General features: G+C 37.8%; 1 protein-coding gene across 1 annotated transcript in view; it reads right to left on the bottom strand.

The window, feature by feature from the left end:
* Positions 1-15,831, bottom strand: part of DPYD (dihydropyrimidine dehydrogenase) — a gene marked incomplete at its 3' end in the record, with an annotated part of 137,774 nt that overhangs the window by 19,135 nt on the left and 102,808 nt on the right. Inside the window, exon 12 of the mRNA XM_009865013.1 lies at positions 280-422. Coding sequence (XP_009863315.1) covers positions 280-422 — 143 coding nt within the window. The remainder of the gene's footprint in view (positions 1-279; positions 423-15,831) is intronic.

The following is a 15,831-nucleotide window of genomic DNA, read 5'->3' as shown; positions in this document are numbered from 1 at the left end:
TGTTTAAAGTTTAAACTCTATAGGTCAGAGAAAAATACTACTAACACACTCATGATTAGCCTTTTCCCAGACTGGTATTGTGACACCCAAAATCTTCCTCTGGCAACTCTTCCTCCTCCATCTGAAATGAATATCTCTTCACAAGAAGCACAAAGCTAAAAACCTGAAAATCGTTTCAAGAGTGTAAAGCCCCCACTATATTAATGTTTGAAAGGAAGATATGTTATGGTTTTAATTACAGTTATTTTAATTTTAATATTTTAAATAAAGAAAAGGTACCTGTAAAACAGAAGCTCCACTGTGCAGAAACTGGAGCCCACTTTCAGCAGAATCAATGCCTCCAGTTGCTAAGATGGGAAATCCTGGGAGAGCACGGGCTATGGCAGACACTGCGCGGAGGGCGATGGGTCTAATAGCGTTTCCTGTAGAAAACCAGAATGTTCTGTTATCAATGTCAGAACATACCCTGATGTAATCTGCACATTCCTCATAGTAGGAACATCAGGAACTATCACCTAGTTTTGAGATGCAGAAGTTATATTCACTTATAAATTCACACTCAGTGCGTTTCAAGAAGTATAGATACTTCTAAGTTATGAATTTGGCTTAAATAAAGAAAATTGTAGAAATGCTTGGATAAACGTTGTAAAGCTGGCTTGAACATTTTAGCTGATCCTCAAAGACTAACAACATCTGAGACAGAAAGCAATACGTTACCATACAGTACACTGTAGTCAGAGATCCATGTTTCTACATAATGAATCAGGTTGATTTTTTGAACATGCTGTCCAAGTGAATGGGAACATCTCATTCATTTATGCCTGACTAAAACTTGTTTAAAAGCGCCATTTGACTGCACTCAACATTTTTTATATTATTTAATTTGTTTCCCCTTTCAATGTTTGTAGATTCAGATAATCCTTGAAGCAAGCCCCCTTTATCTATTAACACCATAGTCAGAAACTAAAAAGAATAAAATACATTCATTTACGGTAGCATCTCCAAGACTAGAGCTTGCATTTTTACATGGTATGTAGAGGATGAGTCAGACAAACTCCCTGCGACATTTAGAGGAATTATGATTAAAGTCTCAATACACTGTGTCTGCAATGCATCTGCTTTGGCTAGATCTTGTTGATGGTATGCAAGTATTTAAAATATGCATACAGATGCTACTCATTAAATGACGGATAGCATAGACAGCTGACACTTTCAGTTATTTACTTTTTAGGCTAGCTGGGATTTCTCTAGATGACTCCCATGTTCTTAAAATCTCTACTTAATTCAGAGAACCTTTAGGATAATTTTATGTTATCATCAGACAACAATACAGTAATGTAAGGAAGGGACATATTGCTCCCAGAGGAACTGGCTGGCTATCAACCTATGCAACGAAATACTAGTACTTTTTCTCTTTTTTTATTTATTTTTATTCATATTATGTTAAGTAACGTGGAGGGGAAATGCCACGACATGAAATACTTCTGAACACCCTCCATGGGTATTTTCATAACCTTCAAAGCTTTGACTTTCTGCAAGAAAAATAACCAAGAGGGAAGAAAGAAATAAAACAAAAGCAATGAAAAAAGCAAGAAGAAAAAGAAACCAAAATTAGGAAGTTTGGGAAAAGAGCCCATGTGGAAACAGTAGCTGCTGCATTGCCACACCTCTGCTTAGACTCCCGGCCAACATCTTCATTTCCTTCAGACAAAACTTCTTCAACCCAAACAAGCTGTGCTGCCATTCTTTCTCTACCCTTTCTGAGACAGAAGTACTGAAGTCTTCTGTCTGGAGTTCTAATCTGAGAAAGTATTTGCCATCATTTGAGCTAGATCGATCGTAATGCATTTGAAAGGAACAGAATGACTCTAAAAGAGGATGACCACTACTGACCAAAGAGCAAATACTAGGAGAGGATTGATGGTTCAGTCTCAGAGAAAGACTTGAGACAAAAAGAAAGGAACCGTGCTGCTTGCTCTCACAGATTTATTTATAAAGCCTTTTGGAACGCATATATGCCAAGACACACACTACACAGCCAAAACTACTGAAAATAATCTCATCAAAAAACACTAGTTCATGAAATACTTGAAATATCCAATGTTTGAAACTGAAACTACATTTAAGCATCAGATTTGCTACATTGCTTTCAAGCACTGACACAGCTGCTCCAGAATCTCCCTGAGAAGAGGCAGTTATCTTTTAGAAACGTAAAAGGATACAGATGCTGGTGACTCTGAAATCATGTGGCTAGAGGGAAATTTCTTCCCAATCTGCATGAGTTAAAAACTGACCTCTGCCTTGAGGCATGAATGTTTGTATTCTTTCAACCCCAATGTAATTCTGAGAGTTTGTATTCAATCAGTTTTTAAGCCCCTTGATCTTAATGATATCTTGTACGACAGAGTTCTGCAAGAAAATATTTCCAGAATATAATTGTTCCTTTCTTCAGTCTGATTGATTTAGCTACCTTCTCACTTAAATGACTGTCTCTGTATGATGGTCAGTAGAGGAAAAGGAGTAAATGACAGTTTATCCAAGGTTTCAGCACAACAGGTAATTAGAAAGGCCTTCATTCAGCCCAAAGAAATTAAGTATAAGATTTGATGAAGCCTAGCAGAGATGAAAACGAGACTTAGAATTTATTTTGGAACACTGATACTTTTTAGTACTAGGTGCACTTGATATTCATAACACAAGTTATTACTTATATTTGGTGATTAGCAAATTAGTGATAAAATGGTACAACCGCAAAAGTATTCCATTAATCTATAATTCACCCAAATGAATTTAAAAACATTTCAGGAGTGCTTCTGATGAGAGTAAATAAAAGTCTCTAATGACAATCAGAGGGTTGACTGAGGTACAACTATTCATCCCAGCATTTTTGTCTTTATTCTACGGAACATGGAACAAACGCATCAGAAGGTACAGCCATTCTCTTGTGCATTTCTTGATCAACAGTGCAGAAGCTTCCTTTTTGTAATAAAAGCTGCTTGTCTGCAATACAATGTGATTTACTTGTGATAGAGATCCTATTAGAAAAAAAATGCGGGAAACAATTTTTAAAAAAGCAAATAAGTATTGAATTTGACCTAGAGTCTCTATTTTCTTTCATTTTCGTACAAATACCACAGGAAGGTAATAAACTCCACCACAGAGATTCGTGGAGAAGTTTTTAAAAGGTTACAATAAAGGAGATTTAATGCCAAATTTTAAAGCTGTGAGTAGTAGTGGGTATTTACACAATTTTTTCTGATAAATCCAATGGTATTTAAGAAGCTGAGGTCCAAGTCCAGAATGTATTGGAGAGACAGCTCACATGCAAAAAAAACTGGCATCTAACACATACTTTGACATGTTGGGACCTGTATTTCCACCAGTTAAGCACCCATAGCTAGGGAAACTGTTGATATCGCACTCTCTTGACAGTAGCGTTACAGCTGCCGGATGTGGCTATCATTTACCTTGCTGTAAAATCACGAGTTTTAATAACAATGTAAATTTATCAAGAACGCAAGCAGGGGAGTAAGATTTGAAAATGACAGACAGAAAGAAAAATACCCAGTGGAGATGGTACTCGATGTTGAAAACTACTCTTTCAAGTATCTCCTTAATTATGGAACAAATATTTGCCATTGTATAAAGATTTAAACCATGAAATAATTATATGATACAAAAGTCCCAGACCTTTTTCTTGCCTTAAACCAATGAAGTTTGGGTTTTGTTTCGTTTTGGGTTGTTTTGAGAGAAAGCCAGATTTTTTGTGACTATAGGGGATTGCAGTTAAGGCAATCCAACAGGCAAAACACAACATGAAGGAGAAGTAGAACACATGTCAACCAAATGTGTCTCCCTGATCAGCACAGGTAGGTAGAGCTGCCCTTGTCCTTTGAGGATAGTAGACTGATGCCAAACTGATGAGAGGTCTTATACCTACTTACTTGTTTGATAGTTCCTTAGGAAGTAAAAAAACCCTTTATCAATGTCAGAAGAGACATGTTTTATTATGAATTCATAAGTCCCTGGAGTCCCCAGAGGACTCAATCCTGTCAGGTACCAAAAATGTTCACTAGATTGGGGCTTAAGAGCCAAACTTAATGCCTTTTATCAGAAGCCAGGTCTTAAGCTTCAAGCAACCCAGTAGCTTTGGAAGTTCCTAGCAGAAACAATTCAGATCTGCTTGCTCCCAGTGATCCACTAATTGGGTAAAAAAAACAATGTCAGAAGTCTTGAATACTGGCCTACATTCTCACTTGCAATATATTGCATCAACATGGTAGTAAAATCTTTAACAGATATTTGCAGCTGCTCTAATTGGGCCTTTAGGTACAGATGATCCAGGCCCATTAAAAAACAGCCAGCAGAACTGAGGTGAATCCATTCAGACTGATACTACTGAGCCTGAATCTTGAAATGGTCTGGATGGTCTTTATCAAACTCTCCATCAACAAAAGAAACAGATTTAAAAGGAAAGCAAATTCTCATACCTTTGCTTAGTAGATGACTTAAAAGTAAATTTTTTTATCTATGGTTACTAGATGGAATAAAAATGAATTTGGGTAATAATTCTCCCCATTCTGTGCATTGTAAAGTAAAATTAATCTTTAATTTGCATTGTATTATATTACACTCGAGTTCTTCTTTACAAATTTAATATCAGGTTGAAACTTCAGAGCCTAAATATTACAAAGAAAAATTAGCTGACACAGTGTTTTTGATTAATAAATTACTGATGAAGTCTGTGCTGCTAAAAAATACAACCCGCCAAAATTTGTGCAACGTCACCATCCTTCCCTCTGTAAATCCATTCTCAAAAGACTCTCTCTGACTGTTAACATTAACAAAGCCAATGACAAAAGAAGCAAATGCCAGCAAATACCAGACCTGGGTGAAAAAGCATTATATAAGGGAATTGGTCTGGGAAAGCACAGACATTGTAGATGACCAATCAACACTGCAGTAGGTAACTTGATAAGAAAGTTTAGGGATTAGGAAGGAACCACAGAAAAAATAATTCTTCAGTAAGACAATTTCTGCATAACGTGTATGCTGCCCAGTACTGGTGATTAAAGTATATATACCCTCTGCATTTGCAAAGAGTCCGTGGTAATGTGCAGATTATACACAATTCATTTGTACTGCATTCTCATTACAATTATTCCATATGCTCTTTCTCTCTCCCACCTGTAGGTGGCCACCATAAGCTACACTTATCAAATAACTCATTAGCTGGGTTTTCAATACTGTCATATCCAGATAATTAGCAATTTATTTAAATAACCAATTTCTGTGGAAATAATTGCCATGGAATGCCCTGAATCTACTTTTTATAAACTATAATAAAAGTGTTAAGATAATCCCTGACATTTGCAAATGCCATTAGTTCACCTTTCCTTTTGATAGTGCTATGGCATTATGTTTAAACAATTACCCGATAACGCAGCAGTTTAATGAAATTGTGTAGCAGGCACATCCTTAAAAATGGCCAGGGAATGCATTTATATGCAGAAGAAACCCAAATGAATAGACATGCTTAGAGAGAAAGACTATCCACAGCTGTTACGCGGTCCCCCAATGGGACAGTGAATATTCAGCACGCTAAAAAATATAGGAAATGCCCAAAGAGTAAGCTCAAGGTGGACCTTGCCATAGCTTTAATGGTGAACAGCCCGACACTTCTCAGGATCCAGAGAAGACTCTTTTCACTGTTTCCTATCTATTTCACAGCCTGGTCAGTCCTTCAGTCCATTACTATTCACACATCAACGGCCATTTGGCAAAATCACTATTAATAATGGACCATCTACTCATGCTCTGACCATTTCTAATCAAAATTTTTAATTATTTGTTTACCAAATAGAGCATTTGATGGAATATTCATTTTATGGGGTGTCTCTACAACAGTTAGTCTACATCTTCAAAGCAATGGCCACCTAATGTTTCATTTTATCGATCCCTTGTGAAGGGTGATGTGCCAACACTACCAAATCAATGATGAAGGTTCTGCTGACTACAGTGAAATCAAGACTTTATCTCAAGACTTTAGAATAAAGTTAATGATTCTGCAAATTTGCAGCAATTTCTGCCTCACTGCCATCACTGTATCTCAAACCATATTGACTGACTGCATTCTACTCATTTTTGTTAGTATATTGTGACTATCTATGACATTCACGGCTCAATAAACTGATCAGTTAATATTTTCTCTGATAATTACTTCCCCCTTCCCTTTTATTCCCAAGCTTACTTCACATATGATTCTACCTGGGATATCAGCTTGAGTCCAACCTGTGGGGAAGAAAGATATAAGCATTTTTGCTTCACGTGTCCTTTGGGAAAAAAAAAAAAGGTACCCAAGTGAAAAAAATGGTGGAAGTTCTGTAAGCACGGACAAAAAGTAGTGTCCTTTTTACAATTTTTGAATTGATACTAATGATTATTTATGCTCTTTCATCTGAAAGTTCACAAAATCACCAGTTCTCATTCAATAAATGTTTAGCAGTCTTCAGAGACTTCTCTCAATTAAAAAGGTTAGAATCTGAGAAAGAGAGAGGTGGAAAAAGTAAATTTTTTCTTATCTGTAAATATTATTTATCCATGGAGACCTGGGGGAATTTTCACTCATATCAAACTTCAGTAGGAAAAATCAAGAGGACAGATACAAATTGTTTTGCGATTGCTGCAAGAGCTGGTTAAATATTTTCTAACAAAGCCATTCTCTCACGGAAAACTACAGATCCACTAAAAATCGATACTTCTGGTGATTTGCATGAAACCTAGAAAAGCATTTTCTGCTGCAATTTATCAGATGTTCATTATTTAATTTCATTCATGTTTTTTACTTTGGTTTGACTTGAAGCTGGAAAACGTCTCACACCACGTGCTTCACGTCCTTTGGTTGGCTCGGTCTGCCCCTTCTGTTTCCTGACCGCTTCACTATTGCTCCCCAGAGTGACTTAAGGGTCTGAGTGACTGGGTTTGGGGCCCCGGAGCTGAGCACAGCATGCTGCCCATGGAGCTCTGGCACCTTTTGCACTGCACTCCTTCCTCCGCCGCGCCAGGGCAACACTCGCTTTTTACCGAGAGAGCGGTATAAAACAAATAACCATCCAACAGTAATGATAAACCAGTAAAAGTAGTGCTAGGAACTGAGATATTCTCCCAACATAACCGAAGGAAAAGGACACATGAATTAGACCATTGTAAAAGCCAAGGGACAGCCCATCTACGAAATACTATCCACAGTTACCAGACAAGATCGTTGCAGCCGTCACAGAGGGACAAATGAGTTCCTGCCAAATTCTGCCTGGTAATCCTTCCCCGCCGAAAGACACGAGTGCTTCACTTTAACACATACCAGGTCTCGCTGCCCATTTATTTTGGTGCAGAGAGAGATGTGCTTAACTCAAAGTCTAGTAGAGGTGCTTGTGGCTATTTACCCAGCAGCTTACAGATTTGTTCAAAGGCAGCCTTGCCTCCGTCAGCCTCAGAGCTCCTTTTAACATCCTAAACAACAACTACCATGGTCAACATCATCCTAGTGCCTGGAAGCGAGACATGCGTGTGTGTCTGTGCCTGGACTTTAGCAAATACAGAACTCTAACAAAATAAAGGCAATTAATCTAAGGACACACTGGAAGAGTGGTGATTGGCTGCTGAGCAGGACACTGGGGCTCCTACATGTATTTAAAAAGAAAAACATTACTGAAAAATGCAGTGCAGCAACTTTTCAGATTATTTACAAAATCTGAAACATACCTTGTGCTGTTTAATAACCACTCATCTAAGAAGTCCATTACAGAAAGGGAAGCAGAGCTTATGGATACAGCAAACTGAAGAAACCAGATCTAGGTATCTGAAAAGCTCAGATGAATTTCCTTCTTTCTTCACATAACTCAGGATCAGTTTTTTCCTAATTTAAGTTTTATCTATTTTATTTTGTCTGTCTCTATTTTATCTATGTCACCCAGTTGCTACTACCTAGTTATATGATTTTTTTTGTATGGATATATTTAGATCTATTTATAGATACATAAAATATATTAAAAATGTAACGGCATGAACATAATTTTTTTGTGAAACAAATTATTCAGTTTCAGCAGAAAACACTGCGTTTGACTGTGCAACATTGTGTGTGTCTACATACACATCTACCATGTTATTATTGCATATCCATATAATCTGTGTGAGATATATATATACACGCACACTCAGTAGATATATTTCCATATTCACATCTACATAAAACAGTGGATGACACGTCCCCTGATAAAACCTGTTATTTCAACACTTCAAGTGAAAAGTGTTAAAATAAATGGCTCATCACATACAATGTGTTAAAATAAATGTTTATTTCAACACTATGTGTATCATAGCCATTTATTTCAACACTTCCCATTTCTCAAGACTCACACAACCAAGAGTAGGAGAACTGATAGCTATACCTAAGGTAGCTGAAGCACACAGCCCTACTCATCTGCTTGCCATAGGATGAGTAGGAAGTTACTTGACACTTTTTCTTCTCCCAGCAATAAATGGAAACTACCTACCTTGACTGTTATGGGGATCTGCATATGTCTGTAAGCTGGTGGGCTGTATCATCATTTGGAAAGAAGAAGGGCCATACCAGAATCTGTTGAGATATTTGGAAAGCAAGCTGCTGCTACCACAGTGGGGTTGGGAAAAGAAGCAAAGTATGGGGGCTTCTGACAATTTCACTTCACGATTTTGCAGTTTGACACAAAGGGATCTGGGCAGGCAGAGAGTCATGTGAACAAGAGCAAAAACTAGAGTGTTCATACTGAAGGGTGGAAGCAGCATGATTTTTGCAGGACCAGTCATAATCTGGTGATCAAATTACAAGTTAGGAGCGAACAGCTGGGTTCCTGCTAAGAATAGCTTCTTGGGAGGCTTCTTTAGCTCCCAAGACTCACCTTGTTTATTTTAATACAGAACCTGAAGGATCTTTAGAGCAGAAGCTTTCCAGTTTTAGGTGGTCTCTAAAGTACAAGTGTAGTCACTGGGAGTTTTGCGTTGGTGCATTTAGATTAGTGTCAGCATCTGCATTTGGGTATTACATTATACACCATGGTTAAATTACCATAAGTTTCTTTTTCTGCCTTATTTTGAGGGGAAAGCACAAGAACTTCCCATTCTCTGGTAGTTCCTGCTCGTGCATTATGCCTTTATAGATCAGTCTCTAAGGGACAGAAAAAGGATGAAGATGATGAAATTTAAATAATGCACAAAATATGCACAAAACCTCCACAAACTCCAAGTCCCTTCTGAGAAATATTTACCGCTAACTTGTCTGCAATATTTTCTTACAGACTTCCTCCTTTGAAAAAACTCTCAAAGCACGATTAGAGATTGCCTAGGCCCTAGCAAGACAGTATGGTCTTAAGCAGATAAACACTTGGCAGGGGGTTCTCTTTTCTTTTTCCTGTACTTCTTCCCCAAAATTGCAGATCTGTGTGCTGGTCTGGACTGAACACAAACCCACAAATTAAACTAATGAAATGTTAGCTAAGACTTTACAAGCAGCACACCCTGTCAGAAGACTTGCATCCAGACAACGAAAAATTGAGACCACAGTTTCATCAACCCACAAATAAATTCACTGCCTCGAGCCAAGCCACTGCACAGTGCTAGTTGCCCATATTCAAACATCTCTCTTGCTGTAAAGTTATCTTCCCCTGGTGTCATCTTTGGCAGATAAAACACTATAATAATTTTGTAGCAGAATAGTGTACAATACAATGAAAGTTCTCCAGGAAAAAAAAAAAAGTTTTCACCCTTTCACTTTCTTCAGATGTGATTAGTTCCAGAAAGAGGAGGTATCATCACTCCTTTCAAGGCATTGTAGGTTATAAGATTGGTCCTCAGAAGTTGGCAACATGTAATAAAACTGTTTTATTCCTAAACATCAATCAGTTTCAAGAATGGCAATTGCTCACAGAACGGTAATGATGGAAGTATTCGGCTAATAACTACTGTAGACATTAAAACACTGTATGACAGACATGTAGTGCTCATTACACAACAACATTTTCTTATAATTATGGTTTTATAACTAGGCATGTAAGTTTCTAAACATTTGGTTCCTTACAGTTTGGTATTTTTGTAATGAAATTTACATGACAATACTTAAGTTTTCCATAAAAGAAAAGGACTCTCCCCCCACTCCAAGGGAGTTGATATCTTGGCTTTAGCTGAGACCTTGATTGTGCATGGATGACAATTGTAAAGAAAGGCTTTTTCTTCTATTCCTTCTTTTTAATAACTTTCACAACTACAGGAAGTTTCATGCCATTTCCTCAGCTGAGAATGTACAGTAAGCTGAAGAATAAATACCTTAATGGAAAGCAAGGTAACAGCATGTCCATGCAGTGTAAACTATTTGTGCATAAAGGAAGCACAAACCTTGTTCGTGGAGGCTTTTACTAGCTCTGGTTACATTACTGAGGGTTGGTAATTAAAACTTAGTAATACCAGTCCTGCTTTGGAACAGCCGCACAACTCGATGATGATTTCAAGATGAAATTACACACCTGCATCATAACTCTTCTTTACATATTAATAAAAACTAACAGCATTAATAGGCCTAAATACTCATTTGTTTGGAGTATTCAGAGCCACGTAAGGGGATTTGAGGGAATTTAGTGCATTGCTCTGTCAGATCACTTTAATTGTTATCCAATGAAGGCAGCTTAATTTATGTACTTACTCATTCCCTCAGTTTCCACTGAAGAAAAATGATAGCAAGACAACTCCTAAACTGCATTCACTGGTCTTCAGTGATTGAAGTAAAGGCCAGTTAACAGAAAATCAGGAGCCCATAAAGTGTTTGTTGATTTTAAAATACTGATCAGAACACACACTGCTGCAGCTAGACACATACGAGCAATATTTGGCACTTACACAGAGCCATCTAGGAGAGGAGATCCAAATGATATACAAAGGTGGAGTATTTTTAGCTTACAGAAGAGAAAGGGTGTAAAGGGAGGCTTGGAAATTTATGCGTGAAGAGAGTAATCCCACCTGAGCAGAAGAGCAGCAGTCAGCCTTCCTGGCCTCAAATTTCTCGTCCCTTGTCCCAGGATGTCATACTGCCCCTTTCTCAAAAACTGTTCACAATTTAAAGGAAACCTTTTCAGAAGTATGCTTTGTAAATCAACTTTAGCAGTCTCCTCTTAGATGTAAATTACATACTAATGTCCTGGGTACCTTACTCTATGCATTTTATGGATGAACTTTAATGTCCATTCAAACCACAGCCTCAACCATGGGAATATGGCTGTTCACTGACACATACAGGACTGTTGTCAACTGTTACAGTCACCCATAAAGGAATTACCTTTTTCTTCCTTCCTGTTCTTCTCTAAAGTAAAACATATCTGACAGAATTGTTTCCCTCTGGGGGCAGTAACTTTGGGTAAAATTGGGTTCCTTTTTCTTCTTGGTCACACAAAATTATTAGGAATTATGAAGGTTATTTTAAGCAATCAAAGTAGACATGAAAAATGAAGAGATCCAATTTGCATGAGCTCTCGCTGACATAATACTGTGTATGGAAAGCTCAAAGAGGAAGAATCACAAAAGCATAAATGTTCCATGTGAAACTCTAACACATCTGCTCAGCACTGAAAAGCCAGCATTTAAGTCCAAAGTGCTAGAGAGCCGAGACAAGTGCATTTCTGGAATCAAAACAAATGCTGGTAATTTAAGAAAATACTATGAAGCACACAAAGACCGTACAATGCCATATGTTGCACAATGCATCTGGTAACCAATTTAGTGTATATGCCAAATTTACTAGAAGCCCAAAAAGGCTCAAGTTCTTTATTCAGAAATTCAGAAAGCAAACTAGAGGCATTACAAACATGGTGCTCTTAGAATTAGAAAAAAAAAAAGTGGATTTTTCTTTCCACTTACAGAATACAAATGAAAAATAATATTCTAAATTACAACCCATAATGAACACATGTCCAAGCTTCACTTTTGATGAACAGCTTTCACAGACTCACCATTTTAGGGCACAGTATGCTCTATAGTATAAAAGATAAGTGTGATTTTAGAATTATTTTACACTCAATATTTACTTCTATTCTGAAGGTTAGAAGTCATGAAAGTTTTACACCGTCCTTTGTGATTCTATACACATTACTGAAGAAGTCACCAAACACGGATGTACAAGCAACTTTGCATGCATTGTGGTCCTAAATCAAATACGAATCCACAGTTACAGTATTAAAAATACAGTATAAATCCCTAATTCAAGTGGACAGTATCACCTACAAAGCCAAACTAAATGATGTAGGATAATAGTTTTCAGATTTGGGTTACAGTGTCAAGACAGGGACTTGAGCTGTGTTAACTCACCAAGCTTGATCTTGCTTGCCAGAGCATGCTTGTCAATATTTAGCTCCCAGGGAGCATGTCACGAGTCTTTACAAAAACTGGCTTGAATATAAAATACTATAGCGGCTGCTGTGATCCTTTTTCTAACTCTGAGATTAAATTGCTGAAACTTGTTTTGAGCTTTTTAAATCAGAAGATGTGTGCCATATACCTACTGTAACAAGAAAGTGAGAAACAGCATTAAGGGATTGCAATGCTGTTATTAGGGCTTATTAAAATACAGAAAAACACCAAATGCTTTACAATAAGTGATTGGAAGATATTTTAATGTCAAGCATACAAATATCACTTTCTCCTGTGATATCAGATGAGAAAATGGACTGAGCCAAACCAAGATGTGCCTGTGTTTTCAAAAAAAAGAAGTCTAACCTACACAAGAAAAAAACAATTTACTTGCCTAACTACCAAAATTTCAGCACAAAATGTAGGCACACATTATTGTAAGCATTTGATAGAGGTACCTAAATTAGAAATGTACTAACCTCAAATTTCTGATGTAGTTGATAGAGCGAGAAAGGAACTCCCTTTGAGAACGCCTGTCTTCTCACAGCGATGAGGCACAAGCTTATCAGTTGGGGAGCAAAGTGCCCGAAGTTCAGTGGGATAACCCGCAGTTTTACTTGGTTAGCACATCTGCTTACAACTGCCCAGGAGATCGCTGACAGCAAATACCTGTCACCAGCTGTATCTTAGCAAGTCCTTGGCTTTTTTGGGGACAGTCCAGCAGGGCTCTTGGTCACGGAGGTGTCGCAGCACTGCCGGAAGCTCAGGAAGGCAACGCAGGTAGCATAAGAGAGCACCACTATTGCCTGCATTTTCTGCCCGGCAAACCTTTGGCTCAGTGAATCTTATGCGACACAGAGAGAAATAGCAAAGGACAATGGAGACAGCCCTGAGAGAAGCCCAAGCTTTAAAAAGAGATGGTAAGAGTGACAATTTTCTTTTATTTTTGAAGACACTTTTACTATCTGACTTTAACAGTAAGCTGGGGATGTTCTTAGAGCTGTACAATAGCAAGTCTGAAAGAAAAGAAAAATAAAGACAAGAGAAAGAAATCTGTGTGCCAGGCCAATGCAGGAGGAAGTTCCTTCCTAAAATTCCCCTCGACAAGGTGGAGCAGGTATCCTCTCTGGATACTTGTCAAGGACCAATCCTCTAACAACTTCTATGAAGAATAAAGATGGAAGTAAACTCTTAATTATTTCAGTGAACCATATTGTACTATGTAGCAAGCTTTTTCAAAATATTTCTTAGGCAAAATACGTTGCTACCAGATCCTCATTGAAGGACGTCCGAATTACTAAAATTCCACCTTGAAGCTTCTCAATTTATATGAAGAAGCACCTTCTCTGCAAGTGCTCCCATTGCACAGAATTTATCAGGGCCTAGAATGAGAAGATTTCTCCGATTACGTCCTATTAAGATCTAAGCAGTTCTTGAGTGGGCATATATCCAAAAACCAGTGAAAATACTGCCAAAACTGATGTATTCAATAGGCCAGCAGCTGACATGGCATTAACAGTGTAAGCACAGCAATAACTGACAAGGAGTAAGACAAGCTCAGCCCAGCCAAAATGTGGGCTGTAGTAATCATACATTCTTAAAAAAACCCAATAGGTTACTCAATAGGGCCATAACACATGTATAAATGGCCAGTCACAACCATAACAGTTAACCATCGACATGCCTCTCAGGTCTCACTTTGAGCTGCCTGTATTCCTCACAGCATTAGCTCAGTGCCACGTCAGGTGTGGTACCGCACATTTTAATCCGAAACCATGGGACACTGTGCTCAACAGTTCTCACTTGGATCTCACCTAACCCAGATGATGGTGCCTCAATCCCTGACCATGAGTGTCTTTGGGGATTTAAACAGGATTTACTGAAGACAGTTATACAGTACATGTTAACAGTGAAGACATTTACAACTACCTGGTGCGGCAGAAACTGCTAATTGATCATCAACTTGAAAATCAAATTACTACAGCAGGTTTCCAAAAAGATTTTGCAGGATATGTTTGTATATCCTGTGTGTGAGCAGGATATCTGTATATCTTATTCTATACAATGGTATGCTTGCATGAAAAGGTATATTAAAACGCAGAAGAACCCTTAGCTGACTAATCTCTGTATTAGTTGCACTATTTTGAAAGGTAAAAACAAAATAAAAATGTTCTGACAGTTGTGAAATACTTCTATAAATGCTTCTGGTAATAACTTATCAGGGCTGATGTGATGTCCAGTGAAATACAAGTTCAGGATCTACTTCTACTCAGTTAAACAAATCTGCTATACTTTGTGTTCTGTATTTTATGTGTCAAGTTGGCAGTAGGATTTATTCATCAAGTAGGGTACTAAAAAATAGAACGCTAGTAGGATTTAGGTGAATAAAGATGTATTCATTGTGGTGACTTCATCATAAATCATAGTTAACCAGTGGTAGAACTTCCAAAGGCTATTCCTACCATATCATATCAAAATATCCTGCAACTGGATTAACCTCAGCAAGCACTATTTCATCTAACTGTGAAACCTTCTCCTCAAGACACTTTATGATCCATTGCTAAAACACATCAATCCAGTGTTCCGTAGGTACTGAGAATGGTGGAAGCCCCAATGTCCTCACAGAGATGCCTAAGCCATTGAGGCTCTTAAAGCTACTGTACTAGATGGAGGAATTAGCATGAAATCCAGAAGTTGGGGTTTATTGTCAGCAGAGGCAGTCTCCTCAGATCGACAGTAGAAGACAGTAGTCAGTTGGCCTATCCTGCAAGCACAGTTGTTCCACTGAGAGAAGGAAGAACAAGAGGAAGCTCCATGCTAACAAATATTAAGAAGTCACTTTTCTATTTATTTGTTAGCTCATATTTTGATGTCAAATGTATCGCAAATTTGTAATTTTTTTTTTCAATAAATGTATAAACATGTTTATTGTTCAGGTAAGACGAGAATATGTACTCCACTGAATACAGATGGGCTCTACCATCAGTATATGCCACTTGATGACTAGAGAAAAATCAATATGCAAAGTAAGACCTGGAAAAAAATGAACATACTTAAGACATACTAGGTCAGCACTCAGGGGTTTTAACCTCTGCTGATACAATTGTTACTCAGAATTGTTTACAAACTCTGCCATATTCTTGGGGTTTTTTTTGTGGGGGGAATTACAATTAGAATTTCTGCTCTCTGAGTGACAGGTACAGTTTATAATTTCCACAGAAGACAGTTGTCTCACTGATCCCTCTCAAGTAACCATCGACATGCCTGTATCACAAACCCTGCTGTTGATTCGAGTATGGAATAATAACCCAGCACAGAAGATAATCATGTACCATGCACAATCACCAGCAAGGAGCCCGTAACATAGACACATATTCTCATGGATTTGGACCCTATTTCCTTTGT

The sequence above is a fragment of the Apaloderma vittatum genome, unplaced genomic scaffold (genome assembly GCF_000703405.1).
Source record: "Apaloderma vittatum isolate BGI_N311 unplaced genomic scaffold, ASM70340v1 scaffold15392, whole genome shotgun sequence".
In the NCBI taxonomy this organism is placed as follows: Eukaryota; Metazoa; Chordata; class Aves; order Trogoniformes; family Trogonidae; genus Apaloderma; species Apaloderma vittatum.
The sequence above is the reverse complement of the archived record's forward strand: the minus strand, read 5'-3'. Positions and strand labels throughout refer to the sequence as shown.